At 42.6% G+C, this 21,443-nt stretch overlaps 2 protein-coding genes across 3 annotated transcripts; one reads left to right on the forward strand and one right to left on the reverse strand.

The window, feature by feature from the left end:
- Positions 1 to 802: 802 nt before the first annotated feature.
- LOC132260647 (SEC14 domain and spectrin repeat-containing protein 1-B) lies at positions 803 to 9,680 on the reverse strand. Its single transcript, XM_059758904.1, has 9 exons — positions 9,514 to 9,680; positions 8,202 to 8,394; positions 7,715 to 7,858; positions 7,430 to 7,622; positions 4,699 to 5,346; positions 4,055 to 4,419; positions 3,596 to 3,990; positions 2,388 to 2,583; positions 803 to 1,312 (listed from the first exon to the last, which is right to left on the reverse strand). Exons 1-9 carry the CDS (start codon positions 9,678 to 9,680, stop codon positions 803 to 805), a joined length of 2,811 nt encoding a protein of 936 aa, XP_059614887.1.
- Positions 9,681 to 11,908: 2,228 nt separating this feature from the next.
- On the forward strand, positions 11,909 to 16,580 carry LOC132259923 (titin-like). Of its 2 annotated transcripts, none has more exons than XM_059757746.1 (4): positions 11,909 to 12,156; positions 12,727 to 13,260; positions 13,321 to 14,751; positions 14,809 to 16,580. In XM_059757746.1, the coding sequence occupies exons 1-4, from the start codon at positions 12,087 to 12,089 to the stop codon at positions 16,488 to 16,490; spliced, it is 3,717 nt and encodes a 1,238-aa protein (XP_059613729.1). In that variant the 5' UTR covers positions 11,909 to 12,086; the 3' UTR covers positions 16,491 to 16,580. The 2 variants fall into 2 exon arrangements, with proteins under 2 accessions (XP_059613729.1, XP_059613730.1); XM_059757747.1 differs by having other exon boundaries at positions 12,736 to 13,260.
- The last annotated feature ends 4,863 nt before the right edge of the window (positions 16,581 to 21,443 follow it).

Genomic DNA, 21,443 nt, shown 5'->3' on the forward strand with positions numbered 1-21,443 from the left:
GAGTGTGAGTGGAATTTCCTTTTTTTTATTTCTTGACAATTGCGTGGAAAAAAGCTTACATAATTACACAAATCTTCTTGTAAAGAATGTTGTGCAAAAGTGCCAACAAATTTCAATTAAATCGCACGCAATCATGCGCTTAAAGTTCGTCTTCAGCAATATTATGCACTTATTGTGATCTCTGTGATCTCATTGAGCTATTGTTTGCAGAAACGTTTCTGCTTCAATTAAAGACCATTTTGCCAACTTCCTGAACAATATTCAAATGATGATGATGATGATGAGATATTAATTGGAGCAGTGCCAAAAGCCACAAATTTTTTTGTCGAAAGGAAGGAAAGACGCGATTAATTAACGTGCAATTAGCTGAACAAAGTGCATCAAAATAGAAACCTCACTCATATGAACTGAAAAGATCATTGGAACGCCATTTGAGAAAGAGCGCAGAGTCAGTGTTATGCCTAATGAACTTTTATTGCTAATTAATTTATTTGAAACAAAATATATGATGATGGAAAACAATAATAATTATCATATAAGTTAAACAGATAATGTACCAAAGAGATATTTTCTTCGTCAATCATCGTGAATCCTCTTTGGTTAATCAATTTGATAATATGAATTGGAAAACAATATAATTCTTAAGAAAAAAAGTACGCTAATTCATATAAATTAAGTAAAGGTGAAAAGTATTTTGCATTGTATATGGAAATAAATTATGTACTTCGTCTTGAAGGTTTTCTTAATATGAAAAAAAGAAGCAGGGAAAGTCTGTGATGAGTGTGTGGAAAGTTGCGCCGCATCAGAAGCATCCCTTGATGGTTTGCTTGGTTATAAAGCTCTGATAGTAGCCGTTCCAGGCCAAGAAATCATGAGCACTCGGATTAGCGTCACTCCTCACCTTCTCCACGACATCAGCTTCATTCTTTCTGTCCGATTTCTCGTCGTCCAGCAGAACTCCGGGATCAGGCGAGTCGCGGCCGCGGTGAGATCTCTTTCTGGCGTCATCGGAATCGCTGTGCTCAGCATAGAGCGGCGAGTGAGTCGTCTGAGAGCGGAAACTGTGCTCCGACTCGTCGAAAGATGCTGAATTCGACGACAGTTTGTTCGACGGCACTTCCGTCTCGATGTCCGAGACGTCAGCGATGTCCAGGGAGTTCTTCTCTGAATCCCACCACGGAGACGCTCGACACTCAGACGCAGTGTGATAAGACGATGAGCGCGACTGAGGAGTCCAAGTGCAGTCAGAAGCAGTGATAAAGGACTCGTCTTCGGTGGAAGATTTCGATGACTTGAGGCTGGAATTCCAGTCCTGAAAGAAAGGAGGAAGAGAAGAAGTTAAATTTCCCAAATCACTCAAATTAACTCAATCCCCAGCGAGCGAGAAAAGCTAAAAGAAACAGCAAATTTAGCTGAAAAGTGCTAAGACGAAGTAAGGAAACTCAATATCGTCAAAAACACAGCAATTCCCAAGCAAAATATTAAGCTAATTTTTGATCAAGTTTCTCAGTAATTTTCAAAATATTTCTGCTTTTTTTCGCTAAATATTATGCTAATGGTGAAAACACAGCATTTTGCTCATACCGTCTCGGCTCGGTCCCGTCAGATTCCCTTTTAAAATTTGGTCTGCAGATCAACTTTTGGCGCCTTCACACAATCTGATTTTCTCCACAATTATGGCTCATTATGAACGAAATCAATTAATTTTTGAGTTTTTTCCACAATATAAATTCATTTCAATGACAATTTTCTCGATTTTCCATATGAAATTGGTCTATTTTGACCATTTTGATAGCAAGCGCATTGTCAGACACGTCGAACTCAAATTCAGCGCGGGTTGCCCAACGTAAAATCTGCAGCCACACACCCGACATAGAAATTGTCGTGAGCAGGAAGGAAAATACACGACTCGCGTGGGGAAAAAAGAGATGAATTAAAACAATTTTTAAATTACAAAAGCTGTGTTTTCACCATAATTTTCTTGCTTTTCTCTGATCAAAATTTAGCAAAAAACAGAAAGTCCAACTTCTATGAACTTCACAAAATGTCTTTGTGGCCTAAAAGGCCTGAGAGTGTGTAATTCCCTCAATTTTGAGGTTATTTGCATGATGCTATTTATACAATACACTTGAGTGTTGTTATCACGAAGTATATGATTGAAATGGCATGATTTTACACGATGCGACATCTGTGACTGATCGCTGCTACTTCCGCTAGTGCATCAACCAAATTGCTAAGTTCTGAGCGAAAGAAAGCCAAACAATTAGCTTATCAACGTTGAGATCTTAGCATTTTGCGCTCGTTGGATCTCAACACACAGTGCCATAAACTTGACCGCTGCGCTACCCACTTATGACCATAATAAAGCGAGAGACAGTAAATCTTACATCTGTTCCATTTTCGCTCTTCTTCTCTGTCGTCGTGGTCTCGATGACCTCCAAGCCGTGCTGAGTGTCTCTCAAAACATTGTCCAGTGCCTCAGCCACAGTGGCGACAGTGTTGAGCTTCTCCGAGATCGCCTCGCAGGCGATCACATTGTCACTCGCCATCACGACACGGTTATTTTCTCCCGATGACGACATCCTAGAAAAATGTCACAAGTAATTTCTCCTCTCCACCGGCAATTCGCATCAGTTTATGCCACGATCGCGCCAACGACACACATTTGGGGGGAATTTTCAACAAGGAAATTGTATCGTTTGGGAAGAACAATTACACGCCGGAGCGCGATGTTGGCACAGTGGCAGAACAGAGTCTGTGTGCCGGCCAGTGTTTAAAGTGAAATAAAACAATTTTAGAACACTAGAGAGACACACAAAATCCCGGCATTCAGCCAGACACAGAGGCAATATGAGGCGGTTTTAGACGAGAAGGGAGAAAAGAGCCGAATATTAAAAGCTCCATGAAATTGCCTTAATTGCAACACAGAAAATACATAGCGCGAGGAACGACACAAAAGCCCGTGTGGCAGGTACAAATCACGACATCACACTGGACTCTGGCTGACCAAACGTCGAAGCAATTGATGCCAAAAGATACTCCCACAAGCCGACTTTCTGGTTATTTCGGTGGGAAAGAATTTCCCGACTCTTTATATTCTCATAGAGTACGGTGTGACCGAATAACCGCGGTCACCAGCAAATTGAAAGTTAAAACACCGCAAAAAAGTGACGAAAGTTGTGTGTGATCGAAGAGGAACAGGGCAAGTCATGAAAGTGGCAAAATAGAACTCCTCAGAAATAGTAAATTTCAATACAATTTCTCTGATTCGCACTGTTTTCACAAGAAGAAAGTCAAGCGTAATTTTAGATCACTTATTTTGTGATTATTTTCGTGATTTTTATTCAAATTTAAATTATTTGATTGAAATTTCAATAATTTTTTGATTATGCCAAAAAATATTGAAATTTTTAATTCTTTTCTGAATGATTTTGATTATTAAACTTTAGTTTATTTCAATATTAATCGCTGTCCTATAAATTTTTGGTTATTTCGTAATTTAACGTGGAAAATAATTATTTTTCTTCCACTAAGTGACTTTCCCCTTGTTTTTCCATTGAATTTCACAATAAATCGTCTCCCGAATTAAACTCACCCATCGGAATTGTCGTCCAAGACGAACGCCTCTTTGAGCCGAGTCTTGAGCAAGCGTCCGAGGCGCACCATGCGACCCACTTCCACCAGCAGGCGCTCCCGGCACGCCAGGTACTTCCGCAGGCGACTGCGACGCCTGTCGGGATCGTCGATGTCGCAGGTCGTCTCCACGGCCACGCGCAGCTCCTGCAGCTTCTGACAGTGATCCTCCACGCTGCGGTGGAAGACCGCCGAGACTCTCAGGCGCGTCATCTGCTCCTGACTCACGGCCTGCAAATTGCTCCAGGCGCGCTGCAAGTCCGCCAGCATGTCACTGTTGCCGGCGATCTCCAATTTGCACGACTGTCTGAGCGTGAGTGATGCCTCCAACAGTTGGCAGCCGTAGCTGAAGATTCCCTGTGGGAGAGAAGAGAGCCGCTTGAGAAACACAATTGCTCGTAATGTTTAATGCGCGACACACCTTGGCAGTTTCCTGAAATGTCTGCAGCTCCTCCTTTTGTGTCTGAATCTCGTACATGTTGCAGCCCACATGCGAGTGCAACTTAATCATAACGCTGTACAAATCCTCCATCCACTTTATCGCCGTTCTGGCGTCCTCCTCGTACGAATGGATGTACGTCACTTGCTCAAGAGTGAGTTTTTGCAACTCCACGCTGTCGATGAAGATGTTCCTGCGGGCGATGCTCGCGTCCAGAATGTCTCGAATGTTGACAATATCTTCGCTGTAATCGACACCAATGTCGCATCCAAGAGCATCCTTCACTGGCATCGCGAGCATGTCGCTCAGCTTCTCGCCCTCTCTCACCAGTTCTCTCTCGACGGATTCTGTGAAATGAAATAATGAGGGATTTTGCACGATTAGCCAAACATTTTTATATGACAGTTTTAAAGCTAATATAATTTCGGCATGTGCTGAAAATGATTTATCATTCACCAGACAATTTTACAACTTTCTTGGCGCTATAATGCGGAGTTGTTGGACGTAAAAGTTCGCCTGGCGTATTTAAATATTCGCTATTTCTTGCAATTTCTTCTAAGATTCCTTCTAAAAATGATGTATTTCGCGATGCAAAGTGACAAGAACTTGGAAGCTTGTGTATTTACCCAAATCTTGCTGGCTGTCTTTGAGCTTCTGCAGATTGATTGGGGCCATTTCGAAGTCATCGAGGCGATTTCTCATGACCAGACTCTCAAACACTTCACTGGTTCTGTCGAAGTACTCAGACACGAGCCGGAAGAATCTCAGTGAAGTGATTAAAGTGTTCCTCCGACGCTCCAGTCGAGTGGCAAAGCTGCGGCACACAAAGTCCATATAGTCCTTCTTCGACATCAAGTCTTTGTGCATGAATGAGTCTTTCGGCACGTCAAACATGTTGATTTTGTGCAAGAGTTCGGCATACAGTCCATACGTGTCCCAGCACTGCATCTCCAGCTGCTCGTGCTTCTTCCTCAGCTCCTCCGACGTCTGCACGTCGTAGCCGATCTTCTTCTGCGCCGTGAGCATCGCCTCGGCCGTGGAGAGGATCCAATTCGTCACGAAGGCGACTCCTTCTTCAAGTGATGCCAACTCACGAGCCACTTCCATGCTCTTCTCCAAGTCAATCCACGCATTTGCCGCTTCCGTTTGGCGCTTTTCCACGTCATTCAGCATCCTCTTGATGAACTCCAGAGCGTCCACAAGATCTGGCGACTTGACAAAGTCCGAGTTGGGATTCCATGTGATCTTGCTCAAGTCGGCGATTAATGTCTTTCCTGTTGAGACAGAGGAAAACACTTAATGCACTGCAATAAACTCATGGGCCATTGAAGAGTGCGCTCGCGCAAATGAGCTTCCACTCAAACTTTCAATTGCTATTCAATGCATAATTTCCTCACACAGCCTTTCGCAAATTCCAAGAGCCGGAAATGCAGTTCACGCACTCGAGCCATTTGTGTTAATAAGATTGTTGGAACGCTGGAGAGCAATGTACATTTCTTCTGCGTCAAGATATGTGAGAAAAATCTCATTGTTATGATAATTGTTTTATTAGAAAGACGTCACATTAATCGCCATTTGAGATATTTTATTGGCTATATTTTCCAAACAGTCTATGCGATAAATGCTGATGAAAGCAACGGTGGATCATCGGTTTTTTGCCGACAACAATTTAATTATATCATTTTCTCAGTGTGAATGGAAAAGAGAAAAGAAAAGATAAACTTGTGGCTAAATAAACATCTTCGGACGTTATAAATAAAATCCTTGTAAAATTGTGTGTGAGTAAAAATTTCTTTCGCATTTTCTCGCTCATTGTACAGGTTCAAAACAATGTAATGTGAATTTACTTAGAAAATTCTTCAAAGTTCTCTCTCTCCATTGCTTCTACACATTGGAAGAAAATGTCCACACAAACACGCTCCGGCGCTAATTAATTTTGAGATATCTTCTGCATGGAAATGCTTTTCTTTTAATACCACCAGCGTTTGATTTTACAATTTAGATAGTGGTGAGAATTGAATGTTGGACATAAAAGCAGCCACAGAGTCCATTTGTCGAGAGCCAGTGGGAATATTCATGAACTTTTCTTCATCAACAATCTTGGCCTGTTTGGAGCATTTCAAATGTCTACTTAACAACTTCAATGGGAGACAGTGGAAGAGAAGGTAAACATTTCTTATGTGTGAGAATACTCTCTCTCACTCTCTCTCCTGTTGAAGATGAATTTTGTGAATTTATGTTGTTGTAAGAATTTTGTTAATTTATTATGAGGAATTATATGAATACTAATTGCCTGGATTGGTAGCATATTGAAAAGATGGCTTGTGGGCGTGTTTTTTTTCATCTTGAATCTCTCTTTGCCAGGCTCAAGGGGCAAATCACAAGGCGATTTTTGAAGAAACTTAATGTTCTCTAATCAAAAATTCAATTATTTGAGTAAAATAATCAAAAAAATGATTATTTTCCCAAGTAAAATTGAAAACAATTAAATTTTGAATAAAATAATTTTAAAAATGATTATTTTCCCAAGTAAAATTGAAGAAAAAAAATCTCATTTTGAATAAATAATCAAAAAAGATTTTTTTCTCGAGTGAAATCACAAAAAAAATCAAAATAACCAAATACTGTATTAAATAGTCAAAAAATTCATTTCCTAAATAAAATTAGAAAAAATCAGAAAAACAAGTATTAATTTAAAAAAACAAAAAATATTTTCTAAAGTTAATTTTGAAAATAATCAAATTCTGAATTAAATAATCAAAAAACAATTTTTTTTTAAAGTAAAATTGTAAAATAATCAGATTAAAGAAAAATATCAAAAAATATTCAAAAAATAATCAATTTTTTATCAAATATTCAGAAAATAATTAAAAACAAATCAGAATTTTGTATGAAATAATCAAAATTTGAGTAATAATTACAAAGTTTACGGTCTCAACTTGCGAATGACTTTCCCCTTGGCCAGGCTTTATAGAGACAGGATATGATAATGTTCATGGATAATCTTAATAGAGTCGTAAGATGTCATCTGATTGCCAATTCTGAGAGCGGTGTGGAAGAACTTTTATGGCCTCTCTGAAAGCAAACATCAACTTATTCAGCAACTTTTTGCATTCCTTCCTGTGCTTGAGTGTTGTGAAAATTTTATTGCAAACTGATATTGCTCATTTCACTGGGCAAAAGTCCCTCTAATCTGTATATTATTTTCGCAATCTCTACATTTGCAGCTAATTTATTGGCAATGCCAACTAATCTGCACACTCTCTCCTTGCAATTCTCCACCGATCGCGAGCATTCCTTGGGCGCGCGAGTGTGCTTTCGATATATTGAGGTGTCTTTAAGTGATTTCTTGCTCACCATTCTCAATGACGGCCTGCACCAATCTCTGGGCGTCCCCATTGAGTGTGGCGCATGTTTTCAGGGCTTGCTCCGTCTCGTTTGCCCGCAATGATTTGCTATCCAACAATGTAACGTGTAGATTTTCTAGGTCATTCACAGATCTGTCGTACGCCTTCTTGAACTCCTCGACGCGCTGCGGTGACAGAGGAAAAAAAGAGAATTCGGGCAGAGAGAATTGAATGGAAATTAATCGAAATTTGCCAGATGACGACGAAAGTAATTTCCATCGGCGTCTGCACTCACCATGCGATTGTGGAGCCATTGTTCGTGACTATAGGCAAGTGTGCCACCCAATTCATCTGGCAGTTCGCTCATGTCGAAATACTTTCCGAGGCGGGACTTGGAGATGATTATCGGCTGAAATGGGAGACTCTCGGTGAGAAGTGTCTGGTTAAACGTGTTTGCATACAGATAAGGGTAAGAGAAAAATTTATAGGCGACGCAAGTCTAATGAACTCATCTTGCGTGGCTTTAATCGGCGAAATTCTCAACCGTTAGATCAAAACTCGTTCTAAACCTAAAGTCGCGATAGCAGATCTAATGAAGAATGGTCTAATGATGAAGAATGGTCTCGGAAAACAAAAGTGAAGCAAATTCAAGGGGTCTGTTCGAATTCTCACAACAGAAGCTGACTTTAAGCGGGAAAAGAATGGAGCTTTTCATCGAAATTACAAATGTTAAATCGGAGTCAACAATACTTGCTTGTTTTCCAGCAAAAGTCTTTTCTCACCTCTCCAGTCTTGCTGGCTCTTGCGCAATTCTCAACACGCTGCTTATCCCAAAATGCATCTGGCCGAATGACAATGAGTGACGCCAAATTAGCACCAAGCAGCGATGCGGCTTTCATGTGTATTTTCGCGAGGCGCCAAGAGCACTTCTGAGCATCCACGATCACCGTGAAGCCGCAATTTTTGGTTTCGTCACTGAAATGTTGAGCAAAATATTTGCAATGCTTAGAATAAAAACACAAGGATAAATTATAGAGTAATGCAATTGAGAAGTTGAATAATTTGAAGCAAGGGGGAGATATTATAAAGTATTTGGAAGAGGAAGTCACTTTCAAAAGGAATTGACGCAATATTTGGAGAGAAAGAATTATTCTTTACATTTTTTCTAGGTTATGTCATGAACTTAAGACAAATTTTGCCACTAAAAAACCTTCAAAATCATTCATTCTTACTTCTAAGTTGGTAAAATTTGTAATTTATTGGCAGAATATTAAGGAAATCTGATGAAGATCTATGCTAAGATTGATCATAACCTCTAAAGATTTCAAGATACAAAATTGCTTATTTCAAGAGCTGTTTGATCGATTTCCTAGTCTAAAATAGCAAATTTTCTCCAGTGTTGCCTTGAAAACATTCCAAAAAAGTTTCGTTCAAAGATTCTTAGCGATATCTAAAGGTAATTTTTAGGTTATGTGTCAAAGTGCATCCTAAAGAGCGATTTAAAATTGAATATAACGTCAAAATATCCTCTAGAAACTTCAAATATTTATAAGATACTGTTTCTCTGTAAGTTTTCAAGGCAAAATTGTGTCTTTTTTAAGACAAAAACTCCTAAATACTATGAAGTTCCGAAAAAGGAGAAGAAAATAATGAAAACGAACGTTTTAAGCACTGCCAAAGTCCTAAAGTTTAGCCGTATTATCTCCCCCTTGGATTAAACTTCCAGACATTATCTTGCGAAAGCATCAATTAATTGCTGAAGACTGTTATTATTTTTGTCGTAATAGAATAGAAATTAGAATGAATGTGAAAAGAAACAACACTAATTTGAATTATTAGAATATTACGCTCAAAATAGCTCAAATTGCTGTTTAAACACACGCTTTTCTGAGAAAATAATCGAGGTGCGAAATAACTGAAAGTGACTAACATGAGAATCACGAGTCACATAAATCTTGTCAATTTTGGAGGCTTGACCTCAAATATTTTGACTCTCGAAACATTGATTGCGTCGGCCGTAAAGTTTCTGTTTGGCGCTAATGTTGGGGTTTTATGGGTGAAAGAGCGCGAGGCAATCAGCTGAAATTCACAAACCTGAGCGACGATAAAATGTACTTGATGGAGGTCTCGAGGAATGGCTTGGTCCATGGGTGCAGCTCGAATGGCACGGGTATCACTAGGAGCAAATTGTTGTCCCTGTCACGCCCACCTGGCAAGAATGCGGAACGCGTCTGCAGCGCATTGAGAACATCTTCCTCCATTGCGAGCGCTGGTGAATTCTCGCGCTGCACTATCACTGGCGGGTCACTTCGGCGATGTGGCAACTTTCAATCTAACCGCCGATCATCTCGAAGATCTCTCCGTCGTTCTCGCTGGGAGGCTGCGGACGACTTATGGGGCCATCAACCAGAGGTGGCAGTCTTTACAGTTATAAAATATCACTGCCGCTGGACGGCATCGTGATATTTTCCATTTTTCTCATATGTCCACTTCTTTTTTCAGTCGCGCTGCACCCAGATTTGTCCAGTGCAGGAAATAACGCAGCCTCTCAGGTGAAAATGCTGAAATTTCTCGAAATGTCCATTGAGGTCAGCGCGAAGTGCGACCGAGTGACGGACTGGCGCAATGTCTTGGAATCGTTCCTTTGCCACTCCGCGCACTCAATTCCAGAGGAATTCACACAGCACCGAAGGCGCAGAGAAAAACCAGCACATGGATGGAATAGTTAGAATCACAATTGCTACACACTTTCCACCCCGAAAAAAAAAACGCACTTCACAATCGACTGCCTTCTATTTTGCGTCGTCGCGCGAATATTGTTTGTATGCAGAGAAAAAAAAAGAAAATTCCGAGAGAAATTCTCACAGGCGCAAACTATAATTGTTCATCGGGCATTATGTATGCACTTGTGCACATGCCGATGGATGGTTCAATTATCCGCGAGAGGTTCTCTCAACCTGTTGCTCTCCTCTTGTTTCGCCTCAATAGGCCTCCCTTGGGCGGTAGTCACACGACACGTCTTGAGGTCGACGATAGTTCATCCGCGGATTCAGCTTCCGACGTCGATCATGAGAAAACTGGTTCGCCTGCCACTGCAAGTGCGCTGCGCCTCCACTCTGAGACGCGATCAAGAACTGACTGAGGCCCCTTCGCCAAGCACAACTCCGCGGCCCAGCGAAATTTACATTCTCCATACACTCCATTCAGTGGTGAGGCCGTTTTTCCAGGCACTCTCCATACCGGTTTCGCGGGCCGCTGGAATTAATCCCACTTCGCCGGAGTGTTCTCGCGGAGTGAGACAGCAACAGCCAGGAGAAAGCATGTGGTGATGGGTTCAAAGAACAAATTGAGAGGGAGAAGGTTAGAGTCTCTGCAAAGTGCTCGCGCGCTGCGGTGATGCAAGAAATGAGCATATTTGACATACATATAATGCACATACATATGCGCACAATACATTTGTTATTCAACCTTGCTTTTCACTTGTGGTTCTCAATAAAGAATTAAGCGCTATTGACGAAGGAGTGGAACAACTTTTCTGAATGGGCAAAAAATGCTTCAGCGGATCAGCCTTGAGAAGATTATAATCTCAAATGCATCTGATTTCATAACAGGATACTTGCTCCAACTCTCGCTCTATCGCGGTTCAAAGGTATTGCAAGTGATAGAGAATGTTTAACTCGCGATTTCAGACCATTAAATTTGTGATTATTCAATCATTTCTACTGATTCTTTGTGATTTCTGTTCAAATCTTGATTATTTTCTGGATATTTAATCAAAATTGAAATAAATTTATATATTTTATTATATTCTCCACAAACTGCCGCCAAAGGGCAGTAATTTTAACTTTAAAGACATGTTGATGTTCCGTTTGTATTTCCCTGTGGTAAGAACACTGGCCTTTCCTTCTAAATATTCTTAAAATATTTAATTTCTTTAAATATTTTGCTAAAAACATTCAATTTATGATTATTTCCATTCAAATTTGATTATTTAATAGTAAAAATCATCATTTTAATATTTGATTAAGACCATTAAAATATCTCAGCAATCGACTAGTGCTTTTCCCCTTAGTTTCTCGATATTGCAATTATTCCTGGTCGATCACAGGTGGTTTGAGAAAGAACTACAGTTCTTTGATGGTATTGAAAGAAAATCAACAATACTTTGAATGCAAAAAGAGCGAAGAAAAAGCTATTTCTTCAGCATCAGCGAGTAATTCCTGGTAATCCGGGGCTCTTGGGCATGATATCCAGAGTCTTGGCGAATCTTGCCATAAGTCTATTGCGAACGGTACCTTCGGGGCATACATATGGGCACGTGTGCACACATGCAGACCATCACACCTCGCGGATTCACAGTCTTCCGGCTTGCGCCGCCGCAGACGATCTCTGGCCTGAACTAATATGCGACGCTCGCTGTGAGAATTTTCCCAATTGCCGAGGAGTCCCACCCGACGGGAAGTTTCTTGGGTGTTTCAGTTCTAAAACGAGATATGTGGACCAAGCAGTGAGTCCGCGAGACACGACAATTGACGTCGCTGACAGTGTTCCGAGTCGGTCTTAAAGGCTTTTTTCACTCGTGCCAAGCGTGAAGTGATTGCACGGGGTGTTCTTATCTCGCGCTGCCTATAAATGTGAGCAAGGGAGTCTTCAGCTGGGGCACCGAAATGGGCAACACATCGGGAAAACATCAGCTTCGGGATCGTCCGCGAAAGAACGTCCACTGGAAAACTGCAGGTAGTTTGCGCGATTGAGGCGAATTCTTCTCGCCAGTGAAATGGGAGAAATTGACCGCCAGTGCCGGATTGTGAATTCCTCCCTGTGCATTTTTCCACCAGTCAAATCACACAATCACGAGTGAGATTTTCAGATTGAAAGTGATCAATTGAGTGACGGAGTGTCTGTGTTGGTGAATCAGGAAGGAGTTTTTCCGCAAATATTCACAGTTCAGACCTGAGTTTACCCATATTGCTTTTGGGTGAAAAATGGTTTGGGTGAATCTGTAAGAGTCGAACCCAGTGTTTCTCTGCGTCAAGCACTTCGGATGGGATATTTTTAGGCAGAGACAGTAAAATTGTAGTTGAGCAAAATGTGTGTATTATTTCTTATTTTGCCCAACATATTTATCCATTTAAACCATTTTAACCGTCGAAAGTGATGAGAAATGTTTGCATTCATGCACACGGAATTTATTGGCAGATATTTTTCGCCATAAAATGAATTTTTAGATGGCAATAAGCTGCAGACGCTGCAGATATGAAGACAAGTTGATATGATTTACAATTGATGTGCAATTTGCCTTTGCAGAGCCTCCAGTGGCTCCAGGGAAGCCAACGCTTGTGCCTGGTGATGCCGACTCAGCGCCCGATGTTGTCACCATTCGCTGGGAGAGGCCCCTCTCGGACGGCGGTGCCCCAATCCTGGGCTATCTCGTGGAGCACCGTCGCACTGGCTCCCCGCACTGGGTGCGCGCCACCCCCGGCCTCGTGCCCTACACCGAACTCACCCTGAGCGGCCTGGAACCTGGCTGGCGCTACCAGTTTCGCGTCACAGCCGAGAACATCGTCGGCCTGTCGCCGGCCAGCGAACTATCGGACGGACTGACTGTGACTCTCCAGCGCACGGCCATCAGCGTCCCGCGATTCGTGCAGGAGCTGCAAGACAGCACCGCCATCGAGAACGAGCGCGTGGAGTTCCACGTGAACGTCGTGGGAACGCCGCCGCCCGAGATCAACTGGTTCAAGGATGGCTTCGAGATGTTCAGCAGTCGCCGGACGAAAATACTCACGGAGAATGACACGAGCCTCCTAGTGATTCATCAGACAGCGCTGACCGATGAAGGTGGGCCAGATAGCGAATCTCTTTCATGCTGTGCTTGAGATCAATTTAATTGCCTTTCAGGTGAGATCAAGTGCACGGCGACTAATCGCGCCGGGCACGTGGTGACCAGGTGTCGGCTGAAGGTGGAGGCGCCGCCCAAGATTCGGCTGCCGCGTCAATACGAAGACGGGCTGCTTATCGAGGCGGATGAGATTATTCGGCTGAAGGTTGGCACGGCCGGCCGTCCGCCGCCCACAATCGCGTGGCTGCAGAATGGCGAGGAAGTGAAGTCTGACAATCGCCACGAAATCGTAACGACAGAGAGGAACTCCTCTCTGAAGATCACCAACGCTCGACGCTCCGATCGCGGAGAGTACAACGTGAGGGCGATCAACAGCCTGGGCGAGGACAATGCGTCCTTCCTCGTCACCGTGACATCGCGCCCCAGTCCGCCGGGGAAGGTCACGATCTCCATGTCCATCGGCAAGTCTGTGTCGCTGACGTGGTCGGAGCCGGAGGACGATGGCGGCTGCAAGATCGGCAACTACGTGGTGGAGTACTACCGTGTGGGCTGGAATGTGTGGCTGAAGGCCACGACAACGCGTCAATTGTCAACCACCCTCAATGATCTGATCGAAGGGAGTGAGTACAAGTTTCGTGTGAAGGCGGAGAATCCGTACGGGATGTCCGAGCCGAGCCAGGAGTCGGACATGCTGTTTATTCCAGATCCCAAGAGAGGCATCACCAAGCCAAATAGCTCAAGTGATACTAGTGTATTTATCGACGATCAACGACCAACGATTGTTCCCAGACGAAAGCACACAGCCTCGCCGCCCGCGCCGGCCAGTCAGTCCCTGGACAGCAACATAAACCAGCTGACACGGATGGTGGACAAGAGCGAACAGACTCACGTGGCGCGCCTCAGAATTCAGCGACCCACGGTCAATATTCAGTTGATACCTCAGGTGTTCGATTCGGAAACGATAGCACGAGACATATCCTACGGCACACCCGATCCCATCACCCTGGCGGCGGCGGAGAAGAGAGACAAGTCGCCGGCGAAGCAGAAAGAAAGATCACCGGCGAAACCGGAACGATCGCCGGAGAAGCAGGTCAATCTTCAGTTGCCAGAACCAGTGAAACCTCCAGAACGAACCCCATCACCAGCTCAGGAAGTTAGAGAACAGATTACAAGAGAAAAGACTCCGGAACCAGTCCAGCAAACAGTCCTCAGCGAGAAGAGCACAGTTCGTGTTCAGCTTGCGCCAGCAGATGTGGGACCGAGGATTGTGCAGATGAAGATTCAGGAGCCATCGCCGGAGAAGAAGATTGAGGAAGTCAGCAAAGAGGACATCGTTCCGGAGATTGCCAATTTGACACCAGAAAAAGACATGCAGAAGCCGTGGAAGAGCTTAAGAGCGCCGCGAGAGAACAACGAAGGAGTTCACAGCAGTGGAGAGTTCGTTCTCGTCCTCTATGATGACAAAGATCCCTCGAAGAATACGCCATCAAGTAAGCATTTTGTGATCCTTTATGTGGAATGGCTTTAAACTATGTATTTGCTTGCAGAACAACAATCCTTTGACTTTGAGGTGGACGAAGTTATGCCTCCACCGCCATTGTCTTTGTCAGCGCCAGAATTGTCTATTGAAATTCCTCCTCCGCCCATTCTCAGGCGATCAGTCAGCTCCACAGAATTGCTCTATGAGAGAGCCATGGCCAGGTTTTATCACGCTGTGGAGGCTGAAGAAGAGGCGGAAAAGGTGAAGAAACAGGGTCAAATCGTGCCAACTCTGAGAAAAACACCCAGTTTGACGCGGAAGGATTCCTTCGGTGAGCACGATCGCGGCGAAAGGAGAAGCTCTCTCAGACGTCGACTATCGGGAGAGATGCCGGCAATTGTGCCGGGAAATCTGCGGCGGAAAGACTCAGAAACTGGCAGCGTGGAGAAGGAAATTCCAGTGAAGAAAACAAAGCGCAAGAGCCCAATGAAATCGAATGAATCCATTGAGTACGTCAAAGACAGGGGAGATCTTGAGTACACTGATGATTACACGGACAGCACGGTGTCATCAGATGAGTCAGAAACTGAGAAGTTCAAGAGAAAAGTCCGGGAACATGCAAACGTCTTTTCGGGAGATGAGGAACTGGAGACTTATCATCCCAGTGGGGCGCAGGTTAGGGTGGGATCTCCCTACAGTCAGCCTGCGCCGGATCAATCGGCGGAGATTCTGTCGAGACCCTTCAACCTGCCGAGTCCGGACTTTGTTCCCAAACCCATCCTCAAGAGACGAACGTCGCTGGAGGGCGACTCCTCTTCCAAGGAAGACGACAACGACAGGAAAAGCAAGACTCCGGAGAAGGGAGCGCTGTCGAAGATATTCGATCTGAAACCTCTGTCCAAAGGCAGCAGCAACAGCAAATTGCAGGAGGAGAAACCAGTGGTTGTCGAGAAGCCTCTCACGGCGAGTGAGCTGGCGAAGAAGAAGAAACTGGAGGAGAGACAAGCGTCGCTGGAGGAGGAGAAGGTGGTGATTGATCACTACAGCGATCTCGTGCGTGAATTTAGCAGTGGTCGAAGAACTCCCGTTCCCATCTATCTCAGTGCCGACGAGCTAAAATTGGCCGCGGAACCCGAAGAGGAAGAGCCGCCACCAAAGCCAGTTGAAGTGAAGCGAGCGCCTTCTGCAGAACCAAAGAATCGCTCACGAAGCAGTTCGGCAACGCGAAAGCGCCCTGAGACGGCGCCAAGTGAGAAGGCGCAGAGCAGTAATGTGACAACGCGAGGGAGATCACCAGCGCCGAAAACTGTGGCGGAGAAGAAGATGCCCAAGTCGAGAGATGTGTCTGCCTCGTCGCAAACCAGGCGACCCGTGAAGTCGGCCGTGGAGAAGAGAGCGGCTTCCAAGACGAGGAATCGCAGTGAGTCCAAGTCGCCTGCAGCGGCGAACAGGCGACCGCTGGCAGTGAAGGCGCCTGAAGTGCCGAAGGCCAAGGAGCCACCCAGTCCGCCACCCTCGCCATCGAGATCCCAGACGCCGGAGGAGATTTCGCAGGAGGACGCAGACATCAAGGTGAAGTCCACGCTGGCCTGGGTGACCGACTTGGCGCTGTTCTTGGCCGCGTGCTGGGTGTACTTCTTCAAAGACGCCCGCCTCGTGATCCCCATTCTCGCCCTCATGGTGTACCGGCAAATCGGCGACGCCGTGAAGAACAACATGCCCTCGTGGATGAAGAAGAAGGGCAGCTAACAATGAGACGAGGTTGTATCAATTATGTATAAATCTACTTGTTCAAGAAATTTGTTGAAAAATCTGCGAATCAAATAAAGAGTATATAAAAATGACTTGATTTTGCTATAGAAATACTGGCACAATAGGAAATGCGTCCGAACTTTCATCCCATTTCCTATTCCTATCACGCAAATTGCATTACCACAGACATTCTTCGGCACATGAGGCGAGAGGTGAAGGTTTTCCATGTCACCGCAAGGAAAGATCACACCTTAAAATTGCACGCGCACAAGTTGTCGAAAAGTGTCTATGAAAGTACTTTGTATGCGGCGCGTGTCTTGTGGCGGTGAATTACGCTCAATTAGAATTCGACGGCGTTTCTGGAGCTCCGGCGACTGTCCTGAATGGCGCTTTTGAGGAGGGACGAGAGCCACTTTGGACACAAAGCACAAAGTGCGTGCACTCGGCGGTACATCACCATAACGGGCCATTTCTCACCTGACTTTTGTGAGGAGCTAACGTCTTGCGCGCTGCCACAATCGGAGTTATCAGGAAGTGTGTGTGTGCATTAAGAAAGTGTCTCACCATTAATTGCGTGGAGTGTTTTTCGTAAGACGGTAGAGAAAGGAATTGTGTGATTTGTTTTGTTCTTGACGGTGAGGAAGAGTGTGTGTGTGGGAAAATGAAGTTACTGGACTTATTTGTCATCATCATCCGCTTAATTAATCTCGTGCGGATTCAGTGCATAATGAGGATTTGCAAGGAAGCTGAGCGATTGAAGAATCTTCGAGTGGTAAAGTGGACGATAAATCTGGTGAGTTGCAAAATGCATTTCAGCAGTCACGAGAACAAATTGTCTTTGATAGGGCTATTAAAATGCTTCCCTCGAAAATAGATTTGGTACAAGAAAAGCATAAGTAAATCAATTAATTGTTCGCACTCAGCGAATGACGACAGAGCGAAAGATAGTTTAAATAGCCTGAATTGTGATACAACAAAAGTCACCACAGGTAATAAACGTGAATATGTATTTCATCGGTCAATTCAGCGTATATTTATGAATGAATATTTTTGAGGTTTAAACCCCTTGGCATGTGGCTTCGCCTTAACCATCGAGAATATCGCATAGTTTCAGGCGATATCACTGTTCCATCGCTCGCCAGAGTCCATTCACTTTTATTCCATTTCAAATCATGAGCCGTTTACGAGACGAACACACCCCAAGATAGAGCACGAAACATTCGAGCTTATCCCCCAATCGACAGTCCATTTGCTCAATTATTTCCCTGAAGCGACTTCAATTGAGGTGTGTTTGCTGAGGGTGGACGCGTCTCGTTAACTTCCTGGGTGGCAGTGAATTTCATAGAGTGCTTCCATGAAAAGGTGCGGCTTTGAGGTATTTTAGTGGAACTAGAAATTACAAAGGATAAATTAAAACGTAAAACACTTCTGATTGCGTTGAAATATTCAATGATTTAGTTAAAGTCTATTTTATAATTCAAAATTCAGTTGGTTTTACAAGCAAAGGAGGAGATAATGTAGTCAGAAGTTTTGTACAGATTAGAAGAATTTTTAAGAAGTGTTTCAATATTTTTTTTATATTTGAGTTTTGATTTTCTACTGAATATTTTACTCTCAAAAATTAATTTTTGTGTTATCAGATTTTAGTTAGTTTTCAGTTGATTTTTAGGATAATAAAATTAAGAAATTAGGCACAAGATCACTGATTTTGGCCTTATTATTCGTTTTATTCAAATAGTAAACTTTTCACTGTGTTCTGAGAATTATTTAAGGATTTTTCATACGAATTGTGAATTAATTCTTATCCAATTCTCCATTCTGACATATATTTTCTAGGTTATGTGATCTGTTAAGAAGGAAAAAGAATTTAAAATAGAAATTTTTACACTGAAAACGAAATTATTGTCATTTATGAGTGTAGAATTGTGTATTTGTATTTAATGCAAATCACGATTCTGGAAGTTAAGAAACTTTAAATCAAACATAACCTCAAATTTTTACTCTCAAACACCAAATTTTAAGCTACAATGAGTGTAATTAAGAATAAATATTGATATCGAAAAGTGTAATTATAAGCAGAAAGTCTAAAAATCAAAGTTATAGAACTGTTAGTTAGATTTCAGTTAGATGATAGTCCTAATCTGTGAAGTCTGAAGTCCTGAAAAGTGTGATTTTAGCCATATTATCGTCCCCTTGGATAATAGAGAGCTAGAGATGAAAGATGACACAACAATTGACCAGACATTACTCTCAAGAAAAAGCCACAAACTCACTTCCTGAACTTTTGGACATTTGGACACTCGCATTGAGCATTAAACTCTCAACTAAACACTCGAGAGAATAATTAGAAACATCGTCTGAAGTTATGCTTGTGACTTGTGAACGGTATATTATTGTCTGGGTGTTTAAGAATGCAAAATGGCTTTTCACTTTAGCACTATGTCAGGTAATAATAGAATGGAGTAAACACTATGTTTGTGTCAGCAAAACTGTATATATTGAATGTGAATATTCTATGACTTGTATCTGTGGAATGTGAACGCAATCCTTCGGCAATTTTTCGCTGTAAGGAGAGACGACCACACCTCGGAGTGCATTCTAGGGGGTCTGTGACACTCTCTCGCGGGCAATTATTTCATCTGAATATATTATTTCGCTCGTCTCTTCCCCTGTTCACCCACGGAGGTGATTGTCTTACTTATTGCACTAATGGCTCGGAAAACAACAGCACTGCTTCACTGCCAAGACGTGATCACATCTCAGCGCTCTGAATTCGCGAGGGAATTCAGCGATGACGAATTGGGAGAAACTTAGCCAAATCTATTGGAATCTCTTCGTTTTTTTGCTCAAAGTGTAATTACTGCAATTCTCACCTTGACCTTCTCCAACAATGAGGAGCTTTGGGAGTTTGTCCTCAGACTGTTGGAGGAGTTCTCAGAGGAAATCTCCGTGGAAATGAGATCTGCTGTGTGGCTTAGAGGCAGTGAAATATGAAATTCAGCAAAGGAATCAATTATGTGGTCAAGACCATATTTATGCAGAGCGCAAAGAGACTTTCTATGCGACGCTGAATGTGCAGCATGGTTTGTAATTGATGTTAATATCTTGCATTTGGTATTTTAGCGCTCAGTGGCCAGATAGTCGTGAATTTAAATCATGTGCTTGACGATCGAATTTATGTTGCTTCACCAAAAATGTGCAGTCACTTTTGCAGCGTATCCACATAACAATTCAGAGTGTAACAAATTTTCTTGCAATGATAGAAAAAGGTACCTGACAACACCTTTAGATTTTTCCTAATCATAATTTATCAACACAAACTATTCTGAATGAAATATGGCGAGATCGTGCAGATGAAAGGGGTCAGAGTTGCAGCACTGAATTGGGTCACAGAGAGCGAGTCAACACCACTGGAAGTGGACATTTGGCAGGTTGAATGGATTGTGAGTTGAAATGAAAAGTAAGCGCCGACTCTTAGTTATGCAAGAGTTGTTGGCTTAAGAAATTAACCCCCTTGGATCGAGGTTGATTATCGACGTCACTCGTGGTGATTATGCGAGTGAAAGTGCAGAAATTAATGATGGACAGGAAAGTTGGGATTTTCACCCTCTTGATTCTGGAAAGATTGTAGAAGAGAAAAACAATTAAATACACTGGTGAAGAGTCATGTTTATCTTTCAAATCTTATAAATTTCCTCTGGCAATTAGAGCAATAAAAGAGCATTTTGTTAGGGGGGGAAAAAACAGAAGATTGATGAAAACTCTTCGGCGAATCGAACATAAACAGACGCTTGAAGCGATGATTTCTTGCCCATCAAAACGACGTGTTCACGACTCACTTTACTTCTCATCACATTCACGTAATTCATCAACTCTAGAGCTTAATTGTCCTAATTAATACCAAAAATGTTGCGGATCTGGAAATTTATTTGTCTCCCACTAAAATTGATGATCAAATTCATCGCCACAAAACATAAGAAAAAACATAAAAAAATATGCAGTGTAAAAGTATTCAACTTGGCGTGATTGAAATTTCTATCAAGATATTTCTGCAGCTTTTTTCGCCCCGCACAAAAATTCGTGCTGGCGATGAAAAGTATGGTGAAAAATTATTTATGTTATGGTTTTTTGAGCCATGAGCAAATTAGGAGGGTGAGACATTAAAAAAAAAACGCTAAAGTTTATTTACACTAAGCCGAACAGCATGTCAGTCTAAAAGAGAAACTTTGCTTGGAAATTTGTCTGCAAAATATTTTCGCTGGCTTATCCAGAGAGAAATGTGAGACGAAACGAGAACAATGCGAGTGGATGGAAATAAAACAGCCAACGTACTTTTTCGTAGAAATGAAAATCCACTATATATGTATACATATGTATGTTTGTACACAAATGTCGCGTAGCTTCTGAATCATCAACGGTTTCCCGGAGTTTAGAGCAACTGAAGACGCCCAGATTTTGAGCCCAAGAATTGGTGTTTCTTAATGAAAATTGCCGCAGGATTTCTGCTCATCTTCAATTCCGTGATTCACACAGCATTTCATTTCATTTTTATAAATGATAATAAGTGTTGGCAGAAAAAGTGAAACTATTTACCAGCTGAAATCATGATTTATAAATCCAAAATGAGAGTTATAACGCTCTGTGAGATTGTTATTCTACAAGAAGTGAAATTCATGCTCGCGGAATATCCATTGGAATGAAGTTCTTCAATGTGTAACTTCACCGCATGGTGCAACCGTCAAATGACACCTTTTATCCACAATTTCTGCGACAACAATTAAAATTGTTTGATAGAAAAGAAATTGTGAGTTTTTCCGCTGCGGATTTAATTGAGCCGATCATCCTGAGAAATCTCTGGTACTTTTCAAGGTTTGCAACTTTCAGCGTCTTTTTAATTATTTCACGGGTTTTTTTTCTCTAGTGAATTCCTTTCTTTTATTGTGTTTGCTT

The sequence above is a fragment of the Phlebotomus argentipes genome, unplaced genomic scaffold (genome assembly GCF_947086385.1).
Source record: "Phlebotomus argentipes unplaced genomic scaffold, Phlebotomus argentipes genome assembly scaffold_18, whole genome shotgun sequence".
NCBI classification, from domain to species: domain Eukaryota; kingdom Metazoa; phylum Arthropoda; class Insecta; order Diptera; family Psychodidae; genus Phlebotomus; species Phlebotomus argentipes.